We start from the raw sequence: 24,530 nt of genomic DNA on the forward strand, positions 1-24,530 counted from the left end.
GACCGGACGGGCGACTGGCCCGCCCCACCAAGGGACTCGACGCGTTCTGCTGCCTCCCTCTCGCAAGCCCCTGCCCGCGGAATTAATGGCCACTTCCTCCGCCTCACGCCCGCCCCACAAACAACTCACCTGTAAAGGCATCTGACGTCTGTATCAGAACTGGCATTCGGGATTTGGGGACCTGAGCCCCAGCGGCAAAAAGGGGCAGAAGGGGGCCAGGGGACAATCATCTGGGCCTGCCCTGAGAGTCCTAGGCCACTGCTGTGGAGGAAGGTCTCAGGGGCAGACAACTTGAGTTTCATGCCCAGCCACATCCGTGGGAGAGGCCTGCCAGCCAAGGAGGGGTGAGGGCCCCTTTGCTCCCCACAACGGAGGTTCTGCCACCCAGGTCCTGGACTCCTGGACCAGCCCTGCCTACCAGGCAGTTAGAAGGAGTCCAGGCCAGGGCACTTGGCTGCACCGTAACATTTCTGTGGCAATTTAAAAAGAAAGAACAAACAAGCAAACAAACCCCAAATACCTGGGCCCCTCTACCCAACAGCTGATCCAGACTATAGGCCAGGTTGAGAACCACAGTGCAGGAAATTCCCATGTAGTGAGCAAAGGAGGGCGGGCAGGGAAATATGGCTGCCTGCGAGCAGCCTTTCATACTCTTACATACATGGAGGCAGGGGTGCCTCCCTTGCCCGCCCTCACAGACACACTGTTCCAACAGTATAGGTCACTTTCTGGAAGTTTTGTAAAGAGGGCATGCCTTCCTCATTTCTTGCACTCCAGGAGGGAAGGGTACCTGGTACCAGCCTTCTTTTTTGCTCCCCCCCCCCCTCTCCACAGAAATGGATTAAGCTGTAGGGAGAAATGAGAGCAACCGAGACTCAGAGTAAATACATTTTATGTGGAACAAGATAATAAAATAGCGTGCATTTTATTTAAAACCAACCAAGCGCTGATAAAAACATGTATCACTGCAGCTGTGATTCCACACCAAATCTTAACAGTAAGAGCTGGGATTTGAATTCATTCTTCACATCAAGTGCTGGCCCTGGCAGGGGATACCCACCTCCACCAGAGCCTCAGACGAAGAATGAGACCCCTGGTGGTGAGAGGGCTCCAGTGGCAGGCACCCTGGCCCTCTCGGAGCTTGTGAAGGGAAGGGGCCATGGTGTGCAGCTCTGGTTTTTCGGCCCTGCATTCCTCCTGGGCCACTGGAGTAGAGCCTGATCAGCAACTCCTTGGTGGCAATGAGTGGAGGAAGGGGGTGGAGAACCATCTGGAGCTGTGCAGACAAGATGCTTCTCCTTCAGTGTCTCTGAAATCCCCACGGGGGACCTGATGGCCACTGCAGGGTCCCACTTGCAGGCACAAGCCTATGAAGCAGTCACCTTTTGCTTTGGCTGAAGGGGAATCAAGATTCTGAGAGGGAAAAACTCTCTTCTTGACACAAAGCAGCCACAGTGCAATTTCCTACATACAGTATAGCAGCGGGCAAGTAGAGGGCCCTGCTGGCTCGGATTAAGGCACTTGTAACAGACTCATTGTGCATCCCCATTCCCAGTCCCGGGTGGGAACCTGCCCCTGGGCCTCAGGTCCCTGGTGCCCTGCCTCTTCCCCACGGTGGTGAGGCAACAAAGAGGACAGGAACATGCCTTGAGGGACTGTGGTTTGGGTGGAATGCAGGGCTAGAAGGAGACAACCAAGAAAGAAGCAGAGACTTGACAAAGGAGGAGCCATAGAAGGACAGGGGAGCAAGAGCGTCAGGAGGAAGGCAAGGCAGCAGCAGAAGGGAGACACTGGCAGTGATGCCCATTGAGGGCAGATGCACAAGCCACAGGGGAGGCCCTTCCAACCTGGCCTGAGGCAGGCTGGGAGCAGAGAGGGGGTGAGGACAACCAATTCCAGGCAGAGAACCTCAGAAGACAGGGCCCCTGGGGACCAGCATGGTCTTCCTCTTTGACTGCTAGGGATGAAGGTTCTGACAGTTCAAGAAAGGAGTGGGGTGGGGGGCTGGAAGGACGGCTGTGCGATCCAAAAGCAGTGCAGTTCTTTGGTATGAAGATGGCCTTGCCCGGGGTCCTTCTCACTCCTCTTCCACACTCCGGGGCCCCTTGGCCGCCCGCCTCTGCCGCCAGCGCAGCTCTTCCACCTGGCGCTCCAGCCCTCGGACCTTTGCTTCCAATTGGGCCCCTGAGGCCCGGGTGCCACTGAGCCGGCTCAGCAAGGCATAGAGGGTCAGCAGGGCCAGGAGGAGCAAGGCCCGGGTGGAGGGGTCGGGAACTGACCTCACCAGGGCCACAAAGCCGACCAGGAAGAGGACGAGCTTCAGACCCCACAGGATCCGCCCCAGCAAGGCCAAGACCAAGCCAAGGAGCAAGGACAGAAGCCAGTAGACAACTAGGGCCCCTGCCCCCCACAGCAGGAACGTCTGGACCTGGCTGGGGCTGAGCTTCAGGCCCTGGGTGAGGTGATCTCCTGGAAGAGGGAGAGTCACAGAATCAGCCAACCTGGAATGGTCAGGGCACGGGGGTGAGACCCAAAAAGGGAAGGCTTGAAGCCCCTTGCAAAGGAAAATTCCTTTCCCACAGGGTCACAAAGATGGGAGCCTGAATCTCAGCTCCTATTCCTGCTGGCTGGGGGTTGATTACTTCTTTTGGTTGAACCCGATCCATCTGCAAAACGAGAGTGATTCTCTGGGCTGCAGGTAACAATTAAATGACATACTAGGGCTTAGCACAATGCTTTTCCTGACATGAAGCAAACACCAGGAAGGTGGTGGCAGTCATTAGCCAGCTCTTATACTTAACGCTGGGGAAACCTGGCAGGTGTCAAGCAGCTGGGGGGACAGTCTGGGCCCTGAAAAGATAAAGCCCCACCAAAGGAAGTGACAGGCTAAGCTCCAGGAGACCTGACTAGTTCTCCGCTGCTCACCATCTAGTCCCAAGGCGTTGAGCAGCTGTGCAGCGATCCCAGACAGCGCGAAGAAGGCCACTGAGATGGCTGAGGAGATGGCCCACATCACCTGAGACAAGGTCTGTGAAAAGAGCAGGGCAGGAGAGGAGTCCACAATCAGTCTCCTTTAAGCCTCTGAGCCTGACTGGGCAAGGCCTGGAAGGAATGTGTCCCATCTCTCAGCCAGACATCTGCCCACCAAGCCTGGACAGCAGGCCATCTGTCCTTCCTGACCTGGAACTCGGGACATCTGGGCCCTAAATCAAGTGATTTGCTAGAACACATTGGTGATGGTAGTAGGTGAATGTGTGTGAGGAATTCATCAAATCTCCATAGTAGTCACCCTGTGACACTGAGGTTCTCCCAAGAATCATGAGGTTGCATGAAGCAATATCTGTGAAGGGCTAGGATGTTTCAATGAAAAAGGAGTCAATCAGCTCTACTAGATGATGGATTTTATAAATAACCATCTCAACTGTTTAGAATAACCTATGGAAAATACGTGATGCCACATCTGGCATGCCATTAGGTAGAAGGGACAGCCCTGGCTTAAGCCCCTGAGTCAGACCTACCTCTATCTCTACCAGTGAAGGAATGGATTTGGGTCTTGATATTTTGCCAATTTAAGACTTTAGGTCAGATTTAGACCAAAATCAGACTTTGTCATCCAGTGACGTGGGTTTATAAAGACTGGCTCATTTCTTAGTCTTTTTGGCAAGAAGGGGCAGGAATAAGGGAAAGAGCTAAAGGCCCTAGGGCAGGACTCAATCAATGGGACTGCAAAGAGCAGGTACTGTCTGGCTTCATTTCGTGGAATGTGGGGCTCTCCGCACCAGAGATTATGACACACAGAGGATGTAGAGCCAAGATGGGGTGGCCATGAACAACCTCTCCTCCTTTAACTCTCTTCACTGTGTGTGGTCACAGCAGGGACCACTTTCCTTACCTCGGAAACCAGGTGCGTGGTCTCTGGCCCCAGCCAGGCATCCAGTGTTCCCCGCACAGAACGACCCATCTGGCTCAAGAGATCAACTGGAGCCTCCTTCTTGTGCTGGCCTGGTGGCACAAAGTCTGAATGGGATTGGGATGATGCTGAGTGGAGGAGGACGAGGGCCACTAGGACCATCAGGATGACTTTGAACACATGCTTGCCCCACGGTGAGCTGCTGCCTGGGCCTGCCATGGCTGGGTCTGTCAGGAGAGAAGCACAGGGTGAGCAGGGAGTTAGAACTGGAACGGACACCTACTGTCCCAGCTTTGACCTGTCCCAACACCCTCCTCCACCCCTACCCTGTTAGCTGAGAAAGGCAGAACTGGGCCTTTCAACTGAAGCTGGGCATAACCATCTGATTCATAGGTTCCTCTTTCACATTTTTTACCACTTGCATATTAATTAACCAACAAGCAATCTTCGATGCCTTCGGGTGGTTGAGATCTAGGATTATTCCAGTTCTAAAAATCTGAAGGCTCATTTCTGGATCTTAGGTGTTATGGGCATAAAAATATGTGTAAGACTGTAATACTTTGTCCCCATGGAGGTGTAATCTACTTAAGATAAAGCTGATATAAAAAACAACTTAAAAAATAGCCCACAAATACAATTACTGCTGTGTAATGATGTACAGAGAAGTGCTCAGGCACGTGCTCAAGCAAGGAAGAATGGCATATATGCCATCTGTTCTCCAGGACCATCTATATGAGGTGGGAATTACCTCCATCCTGGAAATAAATGAGAAGATATTGAGACTTAGGAGTTAGGCATTTGCCCAAGGTCACTGAGCTAAGTAGAAAGGTCCGGATTTCAACCTGAGCTTCTGCTTCTGAATTGCATGCTCACTGGGAGTGAAGGTAACAGTGGATCTCTACCATGCCTACTCACTGGCATCACCTGGGAGCTTCAAAATTACCGCCTCTATCCCTGAGCCCAGGGGTTTTGATGTTGCCATCTGGGTGTGACTTCCGCTTAGACCTGCAAAAGCTCCCCTAAGTGATCCCACTGTGCCAAGCTGAGATCTACGGACACAGAATGATCTCAACTGCCCAGCCTCCAACGTAGGCAAAAGGTTAAAGCAAAACCTTCAGGGAAAGACATTATTATTAATAACAAGCTAACCAGACACCAACTATCTCATATGATAGCTGGCAACAGGTAAGCATTGTTACTTTCCTCCATTTTACTGATGAAGAAATTGAGGTCAGAGAAGCAGGAAGTGGAGAAACTGGCATCTGAACCCAGGTACAACTCCTTGTACACACCAGCCAGGTGTGTCATCTCCAAAGTCAGTCTCAAAAGTGACTTAGAAAATCACACAATAGATTATTCATAAGCTGAAATAAACTTGGCATCTACCGATCATCTCTGTGAATTGCTGGTGACAATTCACTTAACCACCTTTTGCTTTGTGCTCTGAGCTTGTCTGTAATATAATGAAACAGGCAAGTTAAGACCCAACAAGTACCAATTCATTGAAGCAGGTGTGGATCAGCCAAAAAAACATTTGCAAATTCACCTTCTCTTTGCCACTGTGCTCGAGAAATATCAAACAGCACCAACAAATCCCCTGTTCTCTTCCAGGCTCGGGAATGAGCCTGTAGCTTCAGGGAGTTTCCATGATTCAGATCTGATGATCAGAGGCTAAGCCATGCCCCTGATGCAGGAACAGCCAGGTGTTTGAAGTTTTTGCAATTACCAGATAGCTCAGGGAGTTGGCCAGAAATGGGAGCCATCAGGATGGAGTAGAAGGAAGATGTTTCCATTCTTACTTAGTGAAAAGGATAACAGTCCAAGTAAGAGTTATAAAAATAACATATCTGGGCACTTCCTGGCCCAGAAACAGCTGCCATAAGTTCCTCTTGAGGTCTGTGGAATCAAGCAGGGTTGCAAAACACGCTTTTGTGGGGAGCGACCTCAGGCTGGGAAGCCTTTTATTCTACTCTGTTTGGCATAAATCAACAATCAGGTGGTTCCTGTCTGCCAGTGGTCAGACATGAGGGAAGTACAGGTCAATTCCTGAACTATCTGACTATCTGGGTCATAACCACCCTGGGAACTTAAGAGAGCAGAGCTGCTATCTTGGGTTGGATCCTATATCCAAGGACCTCCACCAGGAGGGATCAGATGTTGTCTCTCTTCTAGAAGGTCAGGGTGACGTGAGCTGCCCACCCCCCACCCCCCACCCCCACGGCAGCCTCCTGCATTCTGTGCTAGCCTTAACTTTCAAGCAGCCATCTGCCCCAGTCAACAGGAGCTAGGGGACCTTGGAAAAACATCCCCCTTCCCTCCCTGTGAGGCCATCATTGCCTCGCCAGCTGACCTTTGGAAGTGCACCAGAAACCAAATCTAGCAGGATTCTAGAGTATGCCTTTTGCAGATAAGAGTGCAGATCACTGGCTGGTGATCTCTTCAAACTGTTTTATTTAACAGGATTTCTTCTAGGTGGCAAGAATCAGACTCATCGTCATTATACCTCCTCCTCACTGCAGCCCAATCAAATACTTTTAATACAAAGAAGCCATGACAGTCAAGAGCCAAAGCAGTCTCGAGCTCTGAGAGGAAATAAGTCTCAAACATCTTCGTCTCCTGCAATGCCTGGCCTCAAATGGTAAGCATTCAACAAATTGTGTGTATGTGTGGTGTGTGTGTATTTCTATTTATATACACAAGTGGCCATCTGCCTCAGTTGATTGTGCATGTATAGTGTTAAGCATAGTTTATTTGTGTGTGTGTGTGCGCGCGCGGTGCTTTTTAATTTACAAACTGTGGGCAGCCAGGATGGCTTAGCGGTTTAGCACCTCCTTCGGCCCAGGACATGATCCTGGGGACCCGGGATCGAGTCCCACATTGGCCTCCCTGCGTGGAGCCTGCTTCTCCCTCTGCCTGTGTCTCTGCCTCTCTTTCTCTCTGTGTCTCTCATGAATAAATAAAATCTTTAAAACAATTTACAAAGTGCTTGCCTTTTCACTCTCTCATTTAACTCTTACAACAATCTGACAAGGTTCTGCTATTCTACATTTTACTCAGAAAACTATGGCTTAGAGAGGTCAAGGGACTTGTTCAAGCTCACACAATAGAACCAGGGCTTGCTTCCAGAACTCAGGATCTAAACCTTGCCTCTTTGCTTGTTCCACACCCCTGTGCCCTTTCAGAAAGACCAGGTCCCTGCCCTCAAGGTACTTAAAGTTCCACCAAATAGCAACAAGCTCAAAGTGAGAGGACAACCTGATTTCCACCAGGAGATGATCCACCTGCTGGACTTACAGGTCACGGTCTTGTACCAAGAGGTATGACAACACCAAAAGATTGGGGCAAGACCTGCAGGATGGCTCAGACAGGGCCAGGAGAACCCAGATCAGCAGGCAAACGGCTTCACTTAACTATGGTAGTGAGGAGGCACTATATGTTTAGGTGTGGTTTGCCAAGAGGGCAGGGTGGAGCAGTCCACACACCCCCAGCCAAGGCTCCTTCCTCTGGTTGGCTTCCTTTCACACTATGAATCACTACGTGGCAGGAGGGGCAGCTGATTGAGTGCCCTCTGCTGGCCCTGATTTTCCCCATCGTTGCTCAGAGCTGCCCACGGTTGGAGCCGTGGTTTTCACTTCTGGTCCCAAATCAGAAAGGTCTGTGGAGCCTGTTCAAGCAAGAATGTCTGCCCCACTAGGGGCCACCTTAGACTCTCCCGAATTTTAGAGCCCTTGAGAATTTCTGATGCATGACCACGCAGCTGCCACAAACCATCAGCAGCACAGGAAGAAGTCTATTCTAGGCAAAGCCTCCAAAGTGTGGCAGTGCACAAAGGAACCCAGATTTCCATCCCAGGCTCCATTAGGCCACAAACTAGAAGCCACTAGCATATACCTGTTACTTAACCTGAATTCCAACCTCTTCCCCGTAAAACGGGGTTAAGCAGAGTTAAGAACTACTGCGCGTTTCTGCAAGTTTTGTAGACCTTAAGGGTCGACCGAAGTGTTGCAGTACACAGACTGCCAACACACCACTCACTACACTGTAGCATAATTTAGCAGTTCTTAGGCTCAGCCTCCCACATCAGACTTTGAGCGCCTCCGGTTAGACGTGACGACTTTTTTTTGGAATCCCCAGCGCCCAGCACAGAACGGCTAAGAGAGGCTGGTTAAATACTAGAAGCCCGTCAAGAAGCTGTCAGAGTAGCGAGGGAGACGTAGGGAGCGGCGGCTTATTTCAAAGTTGGTCCAAACAGGCAGCGGCCGCTGGAGAAGCACAGCTGCGGTGACAGGAAGCTCCTTGACCGGCGAAGCTACCACTCCGGGAAATGAAGTCAGCGTCCCGGCAGGTGGGGGCAGCCCCCGCCAAACCCCTGACAGCTGCTGCCCAGCAACTGCTTGGGGGCAGGGCCACGGGCGCAGGGCCACGGGCGCAGGGCCACGGGCGCAGGGGCGGCTTCCTCCCCGGGGCCCAGCCCCCCGCAGACAGGGTGTCAGGGGCATGTGCTATTTCGGACAGCAAGTCCCCTGCCAAGCTCTGCTGGGTGGCGTCGCTGGCGAGGGACGCGGCGCGGCCCGGGGGCTCGGGGTGGTGCCTCGAGAGGCTCAGAGCGAGGCCCCGGGGACTCCCCGCTGGGCCGTGGGGCAGGAGCGAGGGGCTCAGCGCTAGCTCCGCACCCCAGCCCGCCAGCCGCCCGCCCGGCCGAGGCCGGACCTCGGAGCGGCGCTCGGAGCCCTTTTCACCCCGGAAGCGCGCGCCTCGCGTCACCTAGTAACGACTCTCCCTGTTGCATAGCAACCAGGATCCGGGGCCGCAGTGGGTTTCCCCCGCCGGGCGCCGTCGGACCCCTCCCCGGGCGTGCTCGCCGGCCTCGCGGCCCCGTCCTGCTCCCACTAGCGGCGGCTGCCGCCTCCCCGCCCCGCGTCCTGCCCCTGAACCCGTCTCCACCGGCACTCACCGGGCTCCGACCACGACTGCCCCTCACGTGCGACTCGGTTAAAACGCCGCAGCTAACCCGCGCCTCAACTCCGGGCGTGGGTTCACCGTCTGCGCACGCGCGAGGCGGGATGAGCCGGGAGACCGACCGCTTCTCTCCCCGCCCAAACGCTGTGCCGTGGGCGCATGCGCGCGACCCCGTGCCCCCGTTTGCCCCCCACTACCGGAGCGTTCCCGCCGAGAAAGAGCTGGATCGGAAGTCGGAGCTGGGAACGGAAGTCTCTGGCTGGAAAAGGAGGAGACGGGACTCTCTGCGGGCTGCGGAGTCAAAAAACGGGATCTTTGAAATTCGGAGTCGAAGTCCACCCGTTTCTCCGATCCCTCAGCGTTCCGGGCGGTGTAGTCTGGAGCCAGGCAGCGCCTCCTGGGGCATTGTGGGAAGTGTAGTTCTAACCAAGAGGTACCCAGTCGTTTGAGGCACTTTGGCCCTAAAAAGGCACAGAGGAAAAAGGTGTTAGAGGAGCGGTAAGAGGCACCAGTACTGAGAAGTTGCATCCACCTCGAACCCTGCAAATGGCTCCCAAATGTTTACTAAATTTTAGAGAAGGAAAGGAACCAACTCCCAGACCCCATTTCTAAAAAAAAAAAAAAAAAAAAAAGGCAAGATCGTTGGGTTTGGAATTCCAGAAACCAGGGGTTTGGAATGAGGTGATCTCTTGCCTGCTTTGTGATTCTAGGCACGTTGCTTCATCCCTCTTGATCTCAGCTTTTCAACTTTACTATACAGCCCTAAAATACCACTTCACTTCACAGTAGGGTGTGAAGATTCAATCAAGTAAGAAGAGTGAACATTAAAAAAAAAAAAAATCCAAGTTGCTGTCCGAATACCTCTCTCACATGGGCGCCACAGGAAATCTTCTCTTAGATGTTAAAACAGTTACTGAAACTCAGCGCTCTAAGTCAGAATTCTTTTTTCCCATCCTCCCTGGATCAGCCTTCTAATTGTGCCTTTTTCCCAGACTCCACAACTGTGCACCAAGCAGCCCCTCGCCTCCTCCAGTTGCTTCTTTCCTTTAAATGTTCTTCAGGTGCGTCCATCTTCCTGCCTAAGCCAACGGTCTCTTTCTCCCAGCATCCGGGGTCTCACCTTCTACCTTTTCTAATAGTTGCAGCTTTCCTAACAGTTGCAAATTTACGTGTGTTTGTGAGATGTTTCTGATTTGTAGGACTACCACTCTCAGGTCACAGACTCCTGTGCAAGAAATGCAACTCCCTCCACCCCACTTCCATATCTCCCCAATCTCCCCACTATGGCAAGTCATTTTCTTTTTAACTCTCTTCCATCTGAGTAGTAGAGATAATCTCAGACAGTTCGGGGTTCTTCCCACCTTGGTTTTCAGAGTGTGCACAGTGTTTGGAAAATTAACATGAGGCCAAAAAGAGTCACTAATCTTCATCGTCAGTTGAGCCGCCTTGTCTTGCCTACTCTTCTGCTACTTGTCCACACAGGTTGCCACTAAATCTACCTGGGAAATGGAGCTTCTCCTGGGCTCCTGGCCAATATGTCCCCTTAATTCCCGAGTAGCAGCAGCCTTGGCTGAAGGAGCAAGGCATAGAGTTCCTTTCTCAGGATCTAGCCTACAAATATGCATATATCCCATATTTACTATGTCTTCCTTTCCTGCCTAAGGGATCTTTATCTCCCCTGTGGGAGTTTGAGATTCAGGGGAGTGAAGAGGACACTGAGATCAAGTTCTTATCCGTAATATTTACCCAAAAATTGATTTCCCTGTATCCTTTCTATCCTTGAGGGGCTGGCCTTTGAAATTCACAAGCCTTGAATGGACTTCCTGATTTTTCCATTCTTCAGTCACTTCATAAGCTCCCCAGAATAGGGACATCTCTGCTTTTGCTCACAGTGGAATCTCTAATGCCTAGTACATTGCCTGACCAGCACACAGGAGTACTCAGTAAGGATTTGTCCAACTAATGGATTCCTGGCTATCCTCCTCCAACCCATCCAGTAAGTGACTTCCAGAGGAATCTTTTGGAAGTGTAGCTATGATCCCATAGCTCAGCTGCTTTTCTACTGCCAGCCCAATTGGGTCTAATCACCTCTGGTTCAAGGCCCTGATTAAATGGATCCATCTTATTTCCTATCACATCTCAATATTCAAGATGCTTGGCCTGTTGTGCAGCCTTTCATTCAACCAACAATAGCTATGAAGTACCTGCTGTGTGCCAGGTGCTGGTTAGGCTCTGAGGAATAACAGACCAGAACAATGATGGTTCTGCTATCACAGAGTTTACAGTCTAGAAGACGCAGATATCAAACAGATACTTGTAAACAATGAAATACTTAAATGATTATAGCTACCAGAATGACCTGGAAGAGAATTACAGGGTGCTGTAGGGACTAAACTTCACTCAGGGGTCAAGAAAAAGGCTCCAGAGGAAGTGCCATTTAAGAGGAGATCTAAGTTTACTTTGGAAGGAATAGAGGGGAGGAGAGAGTAGGAAGGTGTGCCAGGCCAAGTAGCAGAACCAGCCAGAAGGGCTAAGTTTGAGGACTTAAATAGCTAGTGTGGCTGGAGGGAAGATAAAGCCAAGTGGCCAAGTGATGGAGGTCAGTATGAGCTATATGGTGCAGGACTTGGGAGCAAGTTTTCTCTGCCAGAAACACTCTCCCTCATTCAGGTCTCAGAAAAAAATTTCACCTCCTCAGTGATGCCCTCCCTGAATACCCAGCTTAAAGCAGCCCATCTCTCCCATCCATATCACCTCCTATCCGTCTTTCTCTTATTTGTTTTATTCTTAGCACCTACCTACCACTCTCTGGAATTTTCTTATGTGTTGGTTGTCTCTGCCACCTGCAGAGAGTGGCCTTAATAAAAGAACGTAAGCTCCAAGAGAACAGAAACCTCGTTCACCATTTGTACCTTCAATTATCAGAGCAGAGTCTGGCACTTAGGAGGCACCCAATCAATATTTGTTGAATGAATGAAAAGCCTGGAGAGTAGCAGAAATAGATTTTTCCTGGAAAGTGGATCACTAGCTGTTCTGAAAAAGGTGGATTATAAAGCTAGGCTGGAAGCAGGACCAATTAGGATGCTATTTTACTGCTGCCCAGGAGAGAGAATCATAGTTTGAACAACCTTGCTTGGATTCGGGGATAATGATAACAAACACCAAAATGTATATCGTACTCTCTGCCAGGCAAAGTCCAAAGCACCTTCTATTTATTTTACATTATTTTATCTGTTTTTAGGTAGGCTTCAGGCTTCATGCCCAGCGGCGTGAGCTCAACGCAGGGCTTGAACTCACAGCCTTAAGATCGAGACCTGAACTGAGATCGAGTCTGATGCTGAAATGACTGAGCCACCTTGGTGCCCTCCCCAAAGCACGTTTTAAATATTTGACGCCTCGCAACAACCTTTGAGCTAGTTCAACCTTTCTTATCATTCCCCCTTATTTTGCAGATGAGGAAATTAAGGAAATTAAGGCAGAGAAGTTCACACAGTTTACTAGCTGGGTAGTACAGCACATGCAATCTGACTTCAGAGCCCATGCTCTTGGCTGCTGTGTCATATTGCCCTTCGTAGCTGCAACTTTTATTCTCTTTGAGCCTTTGCTCACGCTTTCTCCTCTTGGTATGCTCTCTGTTCCCCTCTTCTATCTGAATATTACCCATCTGTCAAAATCAAGCTTGTTCACCCCTCTTCAGCCGAGAAGATTTCACTGATCACACCTGGCTGTCCTGCTTTGTCTGGATCCTTCATAGCCCACACCATGCGTTCTGTACGTGATTCCTGAGCGCATCTTATAGATGGCCACTTAGAATCCCACAGATCTGAGCTGGAAGGGGCCTGGCAGTCACGTAGGAAAGGGGTAGAGAAGGTGATGACTTGCCCATAATCACTGCGCAAATCGGCAGTGGAGGCAGGACCAGAACAGTTTCTTCCTCAATGCTAGTTTCTCTCCCCATCTGGATCTGGGCTTTTTCCACCGGTCACCTAACAGTGTCTCTCAGAGGGTAGTCGGAGATACACCTGCCTCAGAATCACGTGGGGCACGCGCTGAAAATGCAGACTCTCGAATGCAGGCTCCCAGGAAGATGCACTTTAACAAGTTCGTTAGGAAGTTCTCATACACTCCAAAGTTTGCAAGAAGAGGGTCCCACGAGCAGCGCAAGCCCGGGTCTCAAAAAGACGTTGCTCCGTACGTTGGCTTTAAATCCCACTGCATCATGGGAAATGTAGTTTGGAAACTCCTCTGCGCCAGCCCCCGGGAGCGCTTTACGGAAGGCGCCGAGTCGGTCCGGAAATGGCCGAAGGTTCCCTGGCGGGCCCTTTCCTGCCCGGTTGCATTCTGGGGAAGGGCAATTTCCGTTAGGTGCTGGAGGCTGAGGCGCGCCACCGACCGCATTCCCACGTGAAGCGCTACGCGAGCGCCGCTCGGCGGGGTCGCTCCCCGCTCGCCGCGGAGCGTCCCGGAAGCAGCGGGGAACCGGAAGCGGCCCGCGGCGGCGCAGAAGCGAACCCCCGAGGCCGGCGTGAGGCGCCTGGGAGCGCTGCGGCGGCGCCATGTCCCTGATCTGCTCGAGTGAGTGTGGGCTGCGGCCGGTCGCGGGTCGCCGGGGGCCTGAGCGCGGAGCGGGAGGAGCTTCGGGCCGCTGCGGCGCCGGGGTCGGGGCGGAGGCACTCCCAGGGCTCCGGGGGCAGGGCGGCGGCCTGTCAGCACCGCGGCCCTCCTCCGCGGCGTGGGAGGCGTTCGCGCCGCGCTTCCCAGTTTACGTGACGCCTCGAGTTCATTGTCGCAGACGTCACCGAGCCCGAGGACCTCGTTTGCGCCTCGAACCGGGGCCTGGGGGGAGGGAGCTGGTGCAGGGAAGCAGCGGTGCTGGGGAATCGGGCCAGGATCCCCGCCCCCCCCCCCCGCCCCCCGATTGGCTTTGTGATCCGATGCGGGCTCTGGGCCTCAGTTTCCACATCTGCAAAGAGAGGGCATCGCTGGATGACGTCTGCGGTCCCGCTCGGGGCGGGGGGCGGGCGGAGAGTCTGCAGTCTGCGACCGTCACACAGCGAGTTAGAGGCAGTGCCGGGGCCGGACCCAGGTCCCTGGGCCTCACCCTGCGCGGCTCCCGAACCGCGCCCGTCCCTGAAGCCCTTGGTTGTGGCGCCAGGCCCGATCCCGTTTCATCCTTGCAGGACTTCTCCAGAGCAGAAATGGAGAGCAGGGTTTTCCAGACGAGGGTGTGGGGCTGGAGGAGAGTGTGGCAGAGCTGGGTGGTGGGGCTAGTTTGTCCGACCTGGACGCTGTTTTTTTTTCCTGCCTTGTGCCGCGTTCCCCTTCGGCACTTTAGTGCGGCACGCGGGTGTGTTTCCAGGCTCACTGCGCCATCAGGTTACCGGAACATCCCTTTCGGGTTTGCTTCCAGCTCGCGAGCCCTGCGCTCCCCGCGGAACCTCTCTGGGAGTCCAAAGGGAGGGAGAAGGCAAGGAAGGGAAATGAGGGCCAGAAAAAGGAATCTTCCATAGTGAAGAAGCCACAGCTTGCAAAATACTCCACGTTCATTGTTTTCTTTCAGTCTCGAGGAAGTTTTTTCCCCCTATTCCCAGCACCATTCTTCCTTTTATTTGATGTTTCCGTTGGATGTTTACTGGGTGCCTGCTGGGCATCTGCAGTGCACTGGAGGTCAGACCAGCTGCAACCCCTGTCCTCAGAGGTGCGTAGTCTACTGAGGCAGGTGTGTCGGGGGTTGCTGTGAGGATGAGTCAGTCTATAGAAAATGTCTACAATCCTGCTTGGCACCTGATAAGCACCATATAAGTGTCTCTTCTCAATGTGGCACTTGTCACAGTGCTTTGCGATTTTTTTTTTGTCTGATAACCCATCTTGGCTCTAGACTGAGACTTGAGTAGCCATGTGTATCTCTGTGTCTTAGAGTATGATGGGTGCCGGGGCATCTTATTCCAAACGGAGATGGGTGGGGATTGATGATTGACCCCTCTGTAGATGTGTGGCATGTAGCAGTTGTGTGGTGATTGTTGGTTGACTACCTGCCGGGAGAATGATGGAGAAGCTAGTCATGTAGCTGAAAGGATGCTGGGGATACTACAAAAGTAGTGTCATGGCCTGCGCTCTGTTAGTTGAAAGTGGGGACATGCGGTTTTGTTGGGGCCAGTAGCCTGTGAGGTATCGCCTTGCCCCAGGGTCCCTTTCACCACCCCGCGCTCACCGCCTGCCTTTTCTCCACAGTCTCCAATGAAGTGCCAGAGCACCCGTGTGTGTCCCCTGTCTCTAATCATGTGTACGAGCGGCGGCTCATTGAGAAGTATATTGCGGAGAATGGCACAGACCCCATCAACAACCAGCCTCTGTCTGAGGAGCAGCTCATCGATATCAAAGGTGCCTTGGTGGCTGGCCTCCATCCAGGGCTGTTTTTGCTCAGAGCTTGAGAGGCTGGGAGGTGGTACCAGTGCACTGGAGGAGGAGATGGTGTTCTGTTAATGTAGGCTAAAGGGGAAAGAGATGGGGGAGACGAGGAGTCCCCGGGTTAGAGTTCTTCATACCTGCTCTCCCTCTCTTGGCAGTTGCTCACCCAATCCGGCCCAAGCCTCCCTCTGCAACCAGCATCCCAGCCATTCTGAAAGCCTTGCAGGATGAGTGGGTGAGTCCCTGGAACAGAACTGATGTTTGTCTGCTTGAAGAGAAGGGATCACTGCACTAGGACTTGGGGTGGGGAAGACGAAGTATTATTATTATTATTTTTTTTTTTTTTTTGAGGGGCAGGATGATAGTGGAGGAGGAGCCTGGTTGTTGAAGTCCCACAGATCTGGGTTCCACGCTTAGCTCCCTTGCTCCCTTGCCACATACCCTTGGGCATATTGCTCATATGTGAGTCCTGGTTTTCCTGACTCTAGGACAAGGATTTGTGCCAGTCTCTCAGGGTGTGGACAGAATTAGAATAAAGGTAGAGTATAAACCTTGCGATATCAGGGATTTGATTTATTAATTGGTATATCCCCAGCACCAAGGGTAGCACCTGGTATGTAGTGGTGCTCTGGAAGATGAATGAGTGACTACATCTTGAGTGGTCGTCTCGCACAGTACCCGACACAGCGAGGGCCTTGATTAATGGCAGCCTTAGTGTTGTTATTCCCTTGTGGGGAGGTGACGGAATGACATTGAGATTTGCCTGTAAATCAGAGGCGATGAGGGTGGGAAAGAGCTGGCTCCCACTCCTGTCTGTGCCCAGTATTTGGTATGAGGTAGCAGCTCCAGAGTGGCCACCAGCACATTCATGGTCCCTCACGTGTTGTTTGGGTTACCGGTACTGGCCTAGGCTGTGGGAATACAGGGCAGTGTCCTCTTCATCTCTTGATCAAGGGCTGACTCTTCTGCTGGGTGTTCCCTGCTCCTCCTCACCCCCTCACAGTGGCGTTTCCCTTCTTCAGGATGCAGTCATGCTGCACAGCTTCACTCTGCGCCAGCAGCTGCAGACAACCCGTCAAGAGCTGTCCCACGCTCTGTACCAGCATGATGCTGCCTGCCGTGTTATTGCCCGGCTCACTAAGGAAGTTACAGCCGCCCGAGAAGGTGCCACCTATGCCCCAACATCCCCCACTCTGGGCTGGTCCTGCTTTGTAATACCCCATTTTTAATGTATTCTTTTCTCTCAGCTCTGGCCACCCTGAAACCACAGGCTGGACTCATCGTGCCCCAGGCTGTGCCGAGCTCACAGCCAAGTGTTGCAGTGAGTGCACCTCCCCCTTCCTGCCTGTCTTGCAGCCCCTGTGTGCAGTGTCTCATGTGGCTCTCCTGCAAGTGTCCTGGGTGTTCTGTGCCTCCCTCACCTTTAACCTTCTTGTCTTCAGGGTGCAGGTGAGCCGATGGATTTGGGTGAGCTGGTGGGAATGACCCCCGAGATTATCCAGAAGGTAAGTTGTGGCAAGTCACTTGGTGGGAATGCTGGTGGGCCCTCATGTCTCACCATCTGCCTTGAATCCAGTATGAATAGAAATCCCACCCATGTGGTACTCCCAGCAGAGCAGTGCAGCGCACAGACTCAGGCCACACTGCCCAAGTTCATGCTTCTATATCACTGCTTAGAAGCTTTATGACCTTGGGCTGACTTAACCAAGTCTGTATCTCATTTTCCTTTTTTTTTTTTACATTGAGAAAAACAGTGTCTGCTTTGTAGATCTATGGGAATTTAAAAGATGGTGATTACCGATAAGTGCAACTTGTAGCTCTTACTGTTACCGGGCTATTGGGGTTCTTTGCATATCATAAAACACTGGTTACATTTTTACTTTTTTTTTTTTTTTCCTCTGATGGAGACAGAAGGTGAATTAACCATTTTTAGTTTACAGATAAAGAACTGACACTAAGATTCAAAGGTACAGGTCACAGAAGGCAGAGCAGGCCAGATATCAGGGCCAGTGCTGTGTTGCACTCACAGAACTTGTGTCTGGTCCATACTCTGACTGCATGTCCTCTCTCTTGGTGGTATAGACTTGGTCTGGTAGCACCACAGTGCTACTTGAAGTGCTCACTGTGCTGTTTGTCACGTCTGAGGCCTTGGGCCAGTGACTTCACTCCCCTCAGGTCCAGTGTCCTCCTCTGTGAAGTAGGGCCAGCAGCACCCTGTCATCGGGTTGGGGTGAGAATAAGAAGAGGAAATGCACTAGCCCTTAGCACAGAGCCTGGCAGATCACAAGTGCAGGTGACTCTTGGGGATGTGACCAGCATCCAGCATGCTGCTGTCCTGGCAAAAGAACTTGCCTCATGTTGCGTCCACTCCTCTCTCTTGTCCAGCTTCAAGACAAGGCCACTGTGCTCACCACGGAGCGTAAGAAGGTGAGCTCTCCTGGAGCCTGGGGCACTAGCGGCGGGTGGGGTAGGTGGCTGCCACCTTTGGGGCAAGAGGGGGTGTCATTGAATCCTGCACTCACTGCCGCTCTGGTTGGGGGTGTGGTGCATTTGTTTTTTCTCAGAGAGGGAAGACGGTACCCGAAGAGCTGGTGAAGCCGGAGGAGCTAAGCAAATACCGGCAGGTGGCATCCCACGTGGTAAGTGGCCAGATCCCCGCTGATTGGGCGGCAGGATGTGTCCTGCAGTGTTGGGGATGGTGTCTGGGCCTGGCTGCCGGTGTGGGGAGCAGCTCATGGGCCCCAACCCTGCTTCTGGCCCCAGCTGCAGAGTTCTCAAGGCTGTTCTTCTTGCTTGGTACTGGCTTTCCCAGCAATGCAGCGAGGACGGCACTGCACCCAGGCAGAAGGCCAGGTGCTGTGGATGAAGAACAGCAGTCACTCTTGTTCCCTGAGGCTGGGGGTGGCATGGGGAGGGTGTGTGGCTTTATGGCCGGCCTGGATTCAGCTATGTCTGGATTTGATGTTGCGCCCTCTGCTCAGGGCTTGCACAGTGCCAGCATTCCTGGGATCCTCGCCCTGGACCTCTGCCCTGCTGACACCAACAAGATCCTTACTGGTGAGAGCCGGCCGGGCCAAGCAGGCCAAGGCGGGGAGGGCAGCAGGGAAGGTGCATGCTCCTGTCCTCTGCATGTCCTGGGGACAAAGTACCTTCTCCAGCAGAGGGACCCAGGTGGGCATGACTCATTTTGGGGTATCATTTGGGTCCTTTCTAGGTGGGGCCGATAAAAATGTTGTTGTCTTCGACAAGAGTTCCGAGCAAATCCTGGCCACCCTTAAAGGCCATACCAAGAAAGTCACCAGTGTGGTGTTTCACCCTTCCCAGGTAAAGGGTTCTGCCAGTCACCCTGCGTTCTTCATTCCTGAGCCTTGTGTCAGCAGTTTAGTGTCAAGGACCCAGTCATCTGGTGCCCCCCACTGTGTCCTTGGTGAAGTGAATTGGACTCGAAAGAGTGCTGAGCCTCCATAGTGGGCACTGGGCCTTTGTTTGCAGTCGGGGATGCCCTATACTCTGTGTAGTCCTCCTAAAGCAGTGGCCTTCACATCAAGGGGCAGAGAGCTTGAATAAGCAAAATTCATAGACATGTTTTGTGTTAGGAAAAGGAAAAACCCTACAGTGTCTGTGGTACAAACTGGAAAACAAAGCTCAGCAAAATCTTAGCATACCCAGGAAGGACGGGTTTGTCCACATTCCCATAGTCCTCTGGGGTTGGTGGGGGGACTTGATGATGACTGTTGACTGTTGAAAGTGGTGTGGGCTACAATAGATGGAGAAGTGCTGGCTTAGGGGCAAGGGCTGCTCATTAGATGAGATTACTGTTAAAGGATTTGAATCTTCAGGTCTGGCACAGTTTGGGTCTGAGACTATGGGATAGTGCCTGAGTATGTGCTTCCCAATCAGCCTTTTTCCTTTTCTGTAAAGAAATTAGAAATAGATAAATAATTTTAAATTTTAAACTTATTTATTTTTTTGCATGTTCTTTTAAAGTAGTCTCTGTGCTCATCGTGGGGCTCGAACTCATGACCCCCAGGTCAAGGGTCACATGCTCCCCCCGACTGAGTCAGCCAGGAAGTGTATTTCAAATGGAAAGGTCTCCTTTTCTGCTGAGTGTTAATGGGTTATTTCTCTTATGAAATCCTATTGACGAAAGATGGTAGTTGGTTCCGCCTTACAGTTTTTAATGTCCTAACCCAAATACTTGGTGGGCAACACTATGTAAGTTCTCTCTCTGCCTCAAATTGTTCTGAGGACTAGCTTGCCCTTGCAGTGCTGAAGTATGGGAGGCACTGGAGTATGCCCTTGCAGCCTTTCCCAGGCCAGTGCTGTTCAGTGCCCACGCTATCCCTGACAGTAGCCATTAGCTGCATATATCTATTTAAACAAAGTAAAATGAACTAAAACAAAAAAATCAGTTCCTCAGTTGCACTAGCCATGTTCCTCTCTCTTGTTCAGGGAACGGTGTGGGAAATTGCTGTCTGGAACAGCTGTCCTTCTTACCACTAGGTAGTTAGGCCTCCTCATCTAGGCCAATGCTGTTTGATTTACCATTTTACATAGTACCTACTGTTGGCTCTCTTAGGTGTCATTAGGTGGGTGGATGGTTTTAGGCAGGACAGGGCTGAAAGAGAAGCAGTTGTTGGGGTTATGCCCATCCCTGGCTCCCTTTTGTAAGATTGTTATGGTCCATCTCTTCTGCCTTTGATATTCTGCCTCTTTGCTTTCCTTTCAGGAGCTGGTGTTTTCTGCCTCTCCAGATGCTACTATCAGGATTTGGTCAGTCCCGAATGCGTCTTGTGTGCAGGTGGTTCGGGCCCATGAGAGTGCTGTGACAGGCCTCAGCCTCCATGCCACTGGGGACTATCTCCTGAGCTCCTCTGATGACCAGGTGTGTGGTCCCAGCCCACACCCCGTAGAGGCCAGCTGGTCTCCAAGCTCAGAAACATCCTGGGAGGAGGGAACATCTTACCAACACCAGCTGGTTCCCCAGAATCCCAGAGGAGAATATTCCTCTGCTCGCAGGGGCTAGCTTTGCCAGGGTTTGCCTAATGAGGGCCCCTGCCTTCCTAAAGGGCACCCGCTTTCTTATTGGCTCTGTTGTCTCTGTGTTTTTCAGTATTGGGCCTTCTCTGACATCCAGACAGGGCGTGTGCTCACGAAGGTGACAGATGAGACCTCTGGCTGTTGTAAGTTGCTGCAGAGGGGCTGGATTCTATCATTTGATATTTATAATTTATATTATTTATTTTTATGTTTTATTTAGTCAGTTGCTTGTTTGCTTTTAAAATACACTTACTGTAAGCCCCTCCCGAATGCCAGGTGTCAGGGTGGGCGCTGTGTGAAGAGCGAGGAACCTCTCGCTGTGCTTCTTTTTCCTGTGGGCTCTGACCACAACTCCATCTCCCTCCCCTACAGCTCTAACCTGTGCGCAGTTCCATCCTGATGGACTCATTTTTGGAACAGGCACCATGGACTCACAGATCAAGATCTGGGACTTGAAGGTAGGACATGGGAGCCTCCACCCAGGCCCAGGCTCTGAGTTCTTGACTATGCAGTGTGATTATGTGCTGACGGCACCTGGCCCTGGGGGTGTCACAAGGGTAGAGAGACCGTGGCGCTGTGTGTGTGATGTGATAGGTGTGGTCCGGGGTTCTCGGGCTTGGCCATCTGCTTCTGCTGTTCCTGCTAGTTGACCTTTCATAAAGGCTGGAGGAGGATGGCTCAGAGGTAGGTTTTTGGTGAATGCCATCTTCTCCCTCTCATGACCAGTGGATGATGTTGTGCTATCCATCCTCAAACTGCAGGAGCGCACCAATGTGGCCAACTTCCCCGGCCACTCGGGCCCCATCACCAGCATTGCCTTCTCAGAGAATGGCTACTACTTGGCTACAGCGGCTGATGACTCCTCTGTCAAGCTCTGGGATCTGCGCAAGCTTAAAAACTTCAAGACGCTGCAGCTGGATAACAACTTTGAGGTATGCCCCTCCCTCCCCTGCTGCTCTTCATTTGTACTCATCGAATCATCTGAGCTGCCTCTGTTGATCCCTGACTGCCTCGTAGTTTCTGTTCTCATGTGACCCCTCTCCTGGTTCCAACAGGTGAAGTCACTGATCTTTGACCAGAGCGGCACCTACCTGGCCCTTGGGGGCACGGATGTCCAGATCTACATCTGCAAGCAGTGGACAGAGATTCTTCATTTCACAGGTAGGGTCTTCTGGACTCCGGGATCCCCAGGTCCCGGATGCCCTGGTGCAGAGCAAAGAGGGCAAATACCACTGGACTGGGAATTTCTAGGGGCAGGCGTGAGTTTGCTTGGGCAGCTTTTCATCACTACTTGAGGCAACTGAGTTGAGTGACTAAGAAAATGAACTCAAAATCATACTGCTGAGCGTTAAATGCTAGCTCTACCACTTCAGGTCCTCTTCAGGTTGTGTGACATTGGACAGGTTACCTAGTCTCTCTGGGGAATGCTAATAGTGCATATTCCACGCGGTGCTAAGGAGGTTTCGATGAGTTTATGTATACACAAAGTCCTCTGTTTAGTGTGTATACATGTAACCTGAGGAAGTAGCTGTGTGTATATGCGTGTGTACAAACACATACGTAAATAGGACAGCGCCTGGCACATATTAGGGATTTGCCCTTATTCAGCATTGCATCTTTCCTGTGGGATTGGAGCCATGACTGAGATCTAGGCCTTGCACTAACGGAATTTCCAGTCAGCCTAGAGGAGCAGATGTGAGACAGGTTTACAAATAATCATTTAATTGTTGTGAATGCTGGAGAAGAAAAGTAGAAGGGGTGGCACAGTGGGTGATAGGACTGCTAACCTAATAGCTGTGTGGTCCTGGGTACCTGAGTTTCCCTCTGAGAGCTGTAGCTTCTTCCTTTTTTTTAAATGGTCACATTGATACTGCTTTGCAGATTGTGCCAGTTGGTGACATAGACGTGGCACGCACAGGGACAGTGTGCCTGTTGCACGCTGGAGAGCTAAGCAGACGGCAGCTGTTGGCTGTTCTCTGTTGATGAAATTCTCATCCTCATTAGCAGGTTGTGGGCGGGGCCCAGTATGCTTCTCCTGCCCCCACATTCTGCTGAGCCCTGCTCAGTTTGTATGCTGCAGGGGTGTCCAGGCCTAATCGTGACCTTCACTGGGCTCCGGTGTTTTGGAGTTGAGAGAGGCGGGGTAGTGGGCTGGAAGCACAGCCTGGGTTCTGTAGTCGGGGCCCCAGGTGTTATCCTAAACCTAGAAGGAATTTGCTTTGCTGCTTGTGACTACCGGAATCCAGGAAGGTGTGTCACCCAGCCTCTTGTGCCCTCAGCCCAGCCCTGCCCTACCCTGTGCCCTCCGTCGGAACCCCTGAGCTAGAACTTATTGACAGACTGTCTCACTTATAAGAAAGGAGGTAGAAATAAATACATATAATAGCATTGAGGTTTTAGATTGAACAGAAAACTCAGCTAAGTTTTTAAAAATAAGGTGAGAAGTGGAAGAATGAGACTATGTCTGCTTGGTCTGTCGCTCTCTCTGCCAGCTCCCAGTGGGTTCTAGTAGCACTTGAACTGAGCAGAATTGCAGCAGCCCCAAAAGCTCAGATGAGGGGCAAAGCTCAGGTGAAGGGCGCTGACATTCCTCTGTTCACTCAGCCCACAACAAGAACTCGAGTGCCTACTGTGTGCCGGGAACTGAGTAAGGCCCAGGGCACAGGTGGTGTGTAGGCCAGACTAGCACCCTGTCCTCGGGGGTATCGGGGTGACTAGGAAACACTGAGCACTGACCTGGGGAAGCCTCACCACTGCCTCTTGTCTCTCTCCTCAGAGCATAGTGGCCTGACCACAGGGGTGGCCTTTGGGCACCACGCCAAGTTCATCGCTTCAACAGGCATGGACAGGAGCCTCAAGTTCTACAGCCTGTAGACCCTGGCCCTGCGGATCTGGGAGCTGGGCCTCATCTCAGTAGAGGGGTAGAATTAGGGTGGGGGGAGCGGGGAGGAAGGGGAGAGACTATTGGGGGAGGGGGGGTCTCTGGGGCGGGGCATTCACATCATTTCACTCTGGTCTGGGTGGTGACCTGAGAGCCATGGCGGCGGGGACCACCCTCATCCATGCCACCTCCAGCCTGACAGGAAGGATCACGGGAGGTAGAACTGTCACCCTGTGAAGGCTCTGGTTGGAGCCCAGGGCCTCTCCCCTCATGGCGTTCATTGAGTTGCTTCAGTTCCTGGGAGATGGGGAGAGGCTGAGCCAAGGGAAGTGTGAAGGGGATGGGCGTGAGGGCTCTTGCAGGTTTTTGTAAGCAGTGATTTAGTTTCATTAAAAAAAGAAAACAATAAATGTAGCACTTTCCTGTGTGTGTCTCTAAAGGGAGCCCCAAGCTGGGAAGGTCAGGGGGAGGGAGCACATTTGCTAGAAAGATGTTCATGTCCCTGCAGGCCTTGACCTTGTGTTTCTAGGGTCTTAAGGGTCTCACTCATGCCACCACTTCCTTGTGGGGTTGGCTTCTACAGCAACTGAGAGCACCTGAGACAAGAGGGAGAAGTGAGGGAAGAATATAGCTTTTTCTTGCCCATGAGGAAGTGTGAACATATCAGCAAGGACTCTAATGCTGTGGGTGCTACAAAACCTGCCCCAAGCCAACCCAAAAGATTTTTCAAACTAGCTTTTGAATATGGAAGGAGAGCTGGTTCCAGGGGAGACAGCCAGAACAGTAAATGAACATAGAAGATGAGGTATCAAATGCCTCTTGGAGTGAAAGTAGGGCTCCTTGGCTGCTGCAGCTGGGGTGGCTTCTTTCATGTGATAATGAAGCTGAAGTCTTAGTGCTCTGGAGCTGAAATGGAGGAGGGGTGTTGCTGGCAGGGGAAGCTTCTAAAGGAGGGGATGATCAGGGTGCCCAGAGGGGTAGGGAGGAGGCCAGGGTGTGTGGGGACAAGGTGGGGTGGGTGGCTGAGGGAGGTCTTCAGGAACCTGGGGGAGAGCAGTCCAGGAGTGTGTTGGGGGGAGTGGGAACTGTCATGCATTGTGCTGGGGCCCTGGGGCAGTGGGTCACGGCTCAGTGATCTACACTGGTGCCGCAGAAGACTGCCTGTGTTCTGCTGGGTCAGTGGTCCATGGTCAAGAAAGCTTGGGCATGCTGTCCTCTCCCTTGGAAGCTCACAATACTTATTAGCGGGTAAAGCCTTTGAAAACTGCAAAAAAGAAACCCTGTAACATTTGAACCCAGTTTCCACAGACATCTGACTAGGATAGCCTTTGT

The 24,530-nt window shown here is 52.0% G+C and overlaps 2 protein-coding genes across 3 annotated transcripts; one reads left to right on the top strand and one right to left on the bottom strand.

Moving 5' to 3' along the window:
- Window positions 1-875: 875 nt before the first annotated feature.
- Window positions 876-12,568, bottom strand: TMEM109 (transmembrane protein 109). 2 transcript variants are annotated; one of them, XM_055308533.1, is made up of 5 exons: window positions 12,557-12,568; window positions 9,067-9,330; window positions 3,893-4,137; window positions 2,926-3,028; window positions 876-2,469 (listed from the first exon to the last, which is right to left on the bottom strand). In XM_055308533.1, exons 3-5 carry the CDS (start codon window positions 4,127-4,129, stop codon window positions 2,078-2,080), a joined length of 732 nt encoding a protein of 243 aa, XP_055164508.1. In that variant the 5' UTR covers window positions 4,130-4,137; window positions 9,067-9,330; window positions 12,557-12,568; the 3' UTR covers window positions 876-2,077. The 2 variants fall into 2 exon arrangements, with proteins under 2 accessions (XP_055164508.1, XP_055164498.1); XM_055308523.1 differs by lacking the exons at window positions 9,067-9,330; window positions 12,557-12,568 and adding an exon at window positions 8,865-9,010.
- A 646-nt stretch (window positions 12,569-13,214) lies between these two features.
- Window positions 13,215-23,608, top strand: PRPF19 (pre-mRNA processing factor 19). Its single transcript, XM_055315144.1, has 16 exons — window positions 13,215-13,444; window positions 15,101-15,250; window positions 15,436-15,512; window positions 16,300-16,441; window positions 16,525-16,598; window positions 16,720-16,782; window positions 17,663-17,704; window positions 17,842-17,916; window positions 18,259-18,334; window positions 18,492-18,601; window positions 20,007-20,162; window positions 20,391-20,460; window positions 20,690-20,775; window positions 21,079-21,249; window positions 21,373-21,478; window positions 23,094-23,608. The coding sequence occupies exons 1-16, from the start codon at window positions 13,426-13,428 to the stop codon at window positions 23,189-23,191; spliced, it is 1,515 nt and encodes a 504-aa protein (XP_055171119.1). The 5' UTR covers window positions 13,215-13,425; the 3' UTR covers window positions 23,192-23,608.
- Window positions 23,609-24,530: the final 922 nt, after the last annotated feature.

This window comes from Nyctereutes procyonoides, unplaced genomic scaffold (genome assembly GCF_905146905.1).
Source record: "Nyctereutes procyonoides isolate TBG_1078 unplaced genomic scaffold, NYPRO_anot_genome, whole genome shotgun sequence".
Lineage (NCBI taxonomy): Eukaryota > Metazoa > Chordata > Mammalia > Carnivora > Canidae > Nyctereutes > Nyctereutes procyonoides.

What these genes read in the sequence shown, in the direction of transcription:
- TMEM109 (XM_055308533.1), bottom strand. Translation starts at nt 4,129, where the DNA reads ATGGCAGGCCCAGGCAGCAGCTCACCGTGGGGCAAGCATGTGTTCAAA. An exon ending in CCACGCACCTGGTTTCCGAG is followed by an intron (nt 3,029 to 3,892) that starts GTAAGGAAAGTG and finishes CTCTTTTCACAG; the next exon opens with ACCTTGTCTCAGGTGATGTG. An exon ending in CAACGCCTTGGGACTAGATG is followed by an intron (nt 2,470 to 2,925) that starts GTGAGCAGCGGA and finishes TCCCTCTTCCAG; the next exon opens with GAGATCACCTCACCCAGGGC.
- PRPF19 (XM_055315144.1), top strand. An exon ending in AGATGAGACCTCTGGCTGTT is followed by an intron (nt 20,461 to 20,689) that starts GTAAGTTGCTGC and finishes CCTCCCCTACAG; the next exon opens with CTCTAACCTGTGCGCAGTTC. An exon ending in TCAAGATCTGGGACTTGAAG is followed by an intron (nt 20,776 to 21,078) that starts GTAGGACATGGG and finishes CTCAAACTGCAG; the next exon opens with GAGCGCACCAATGTGGCCAA.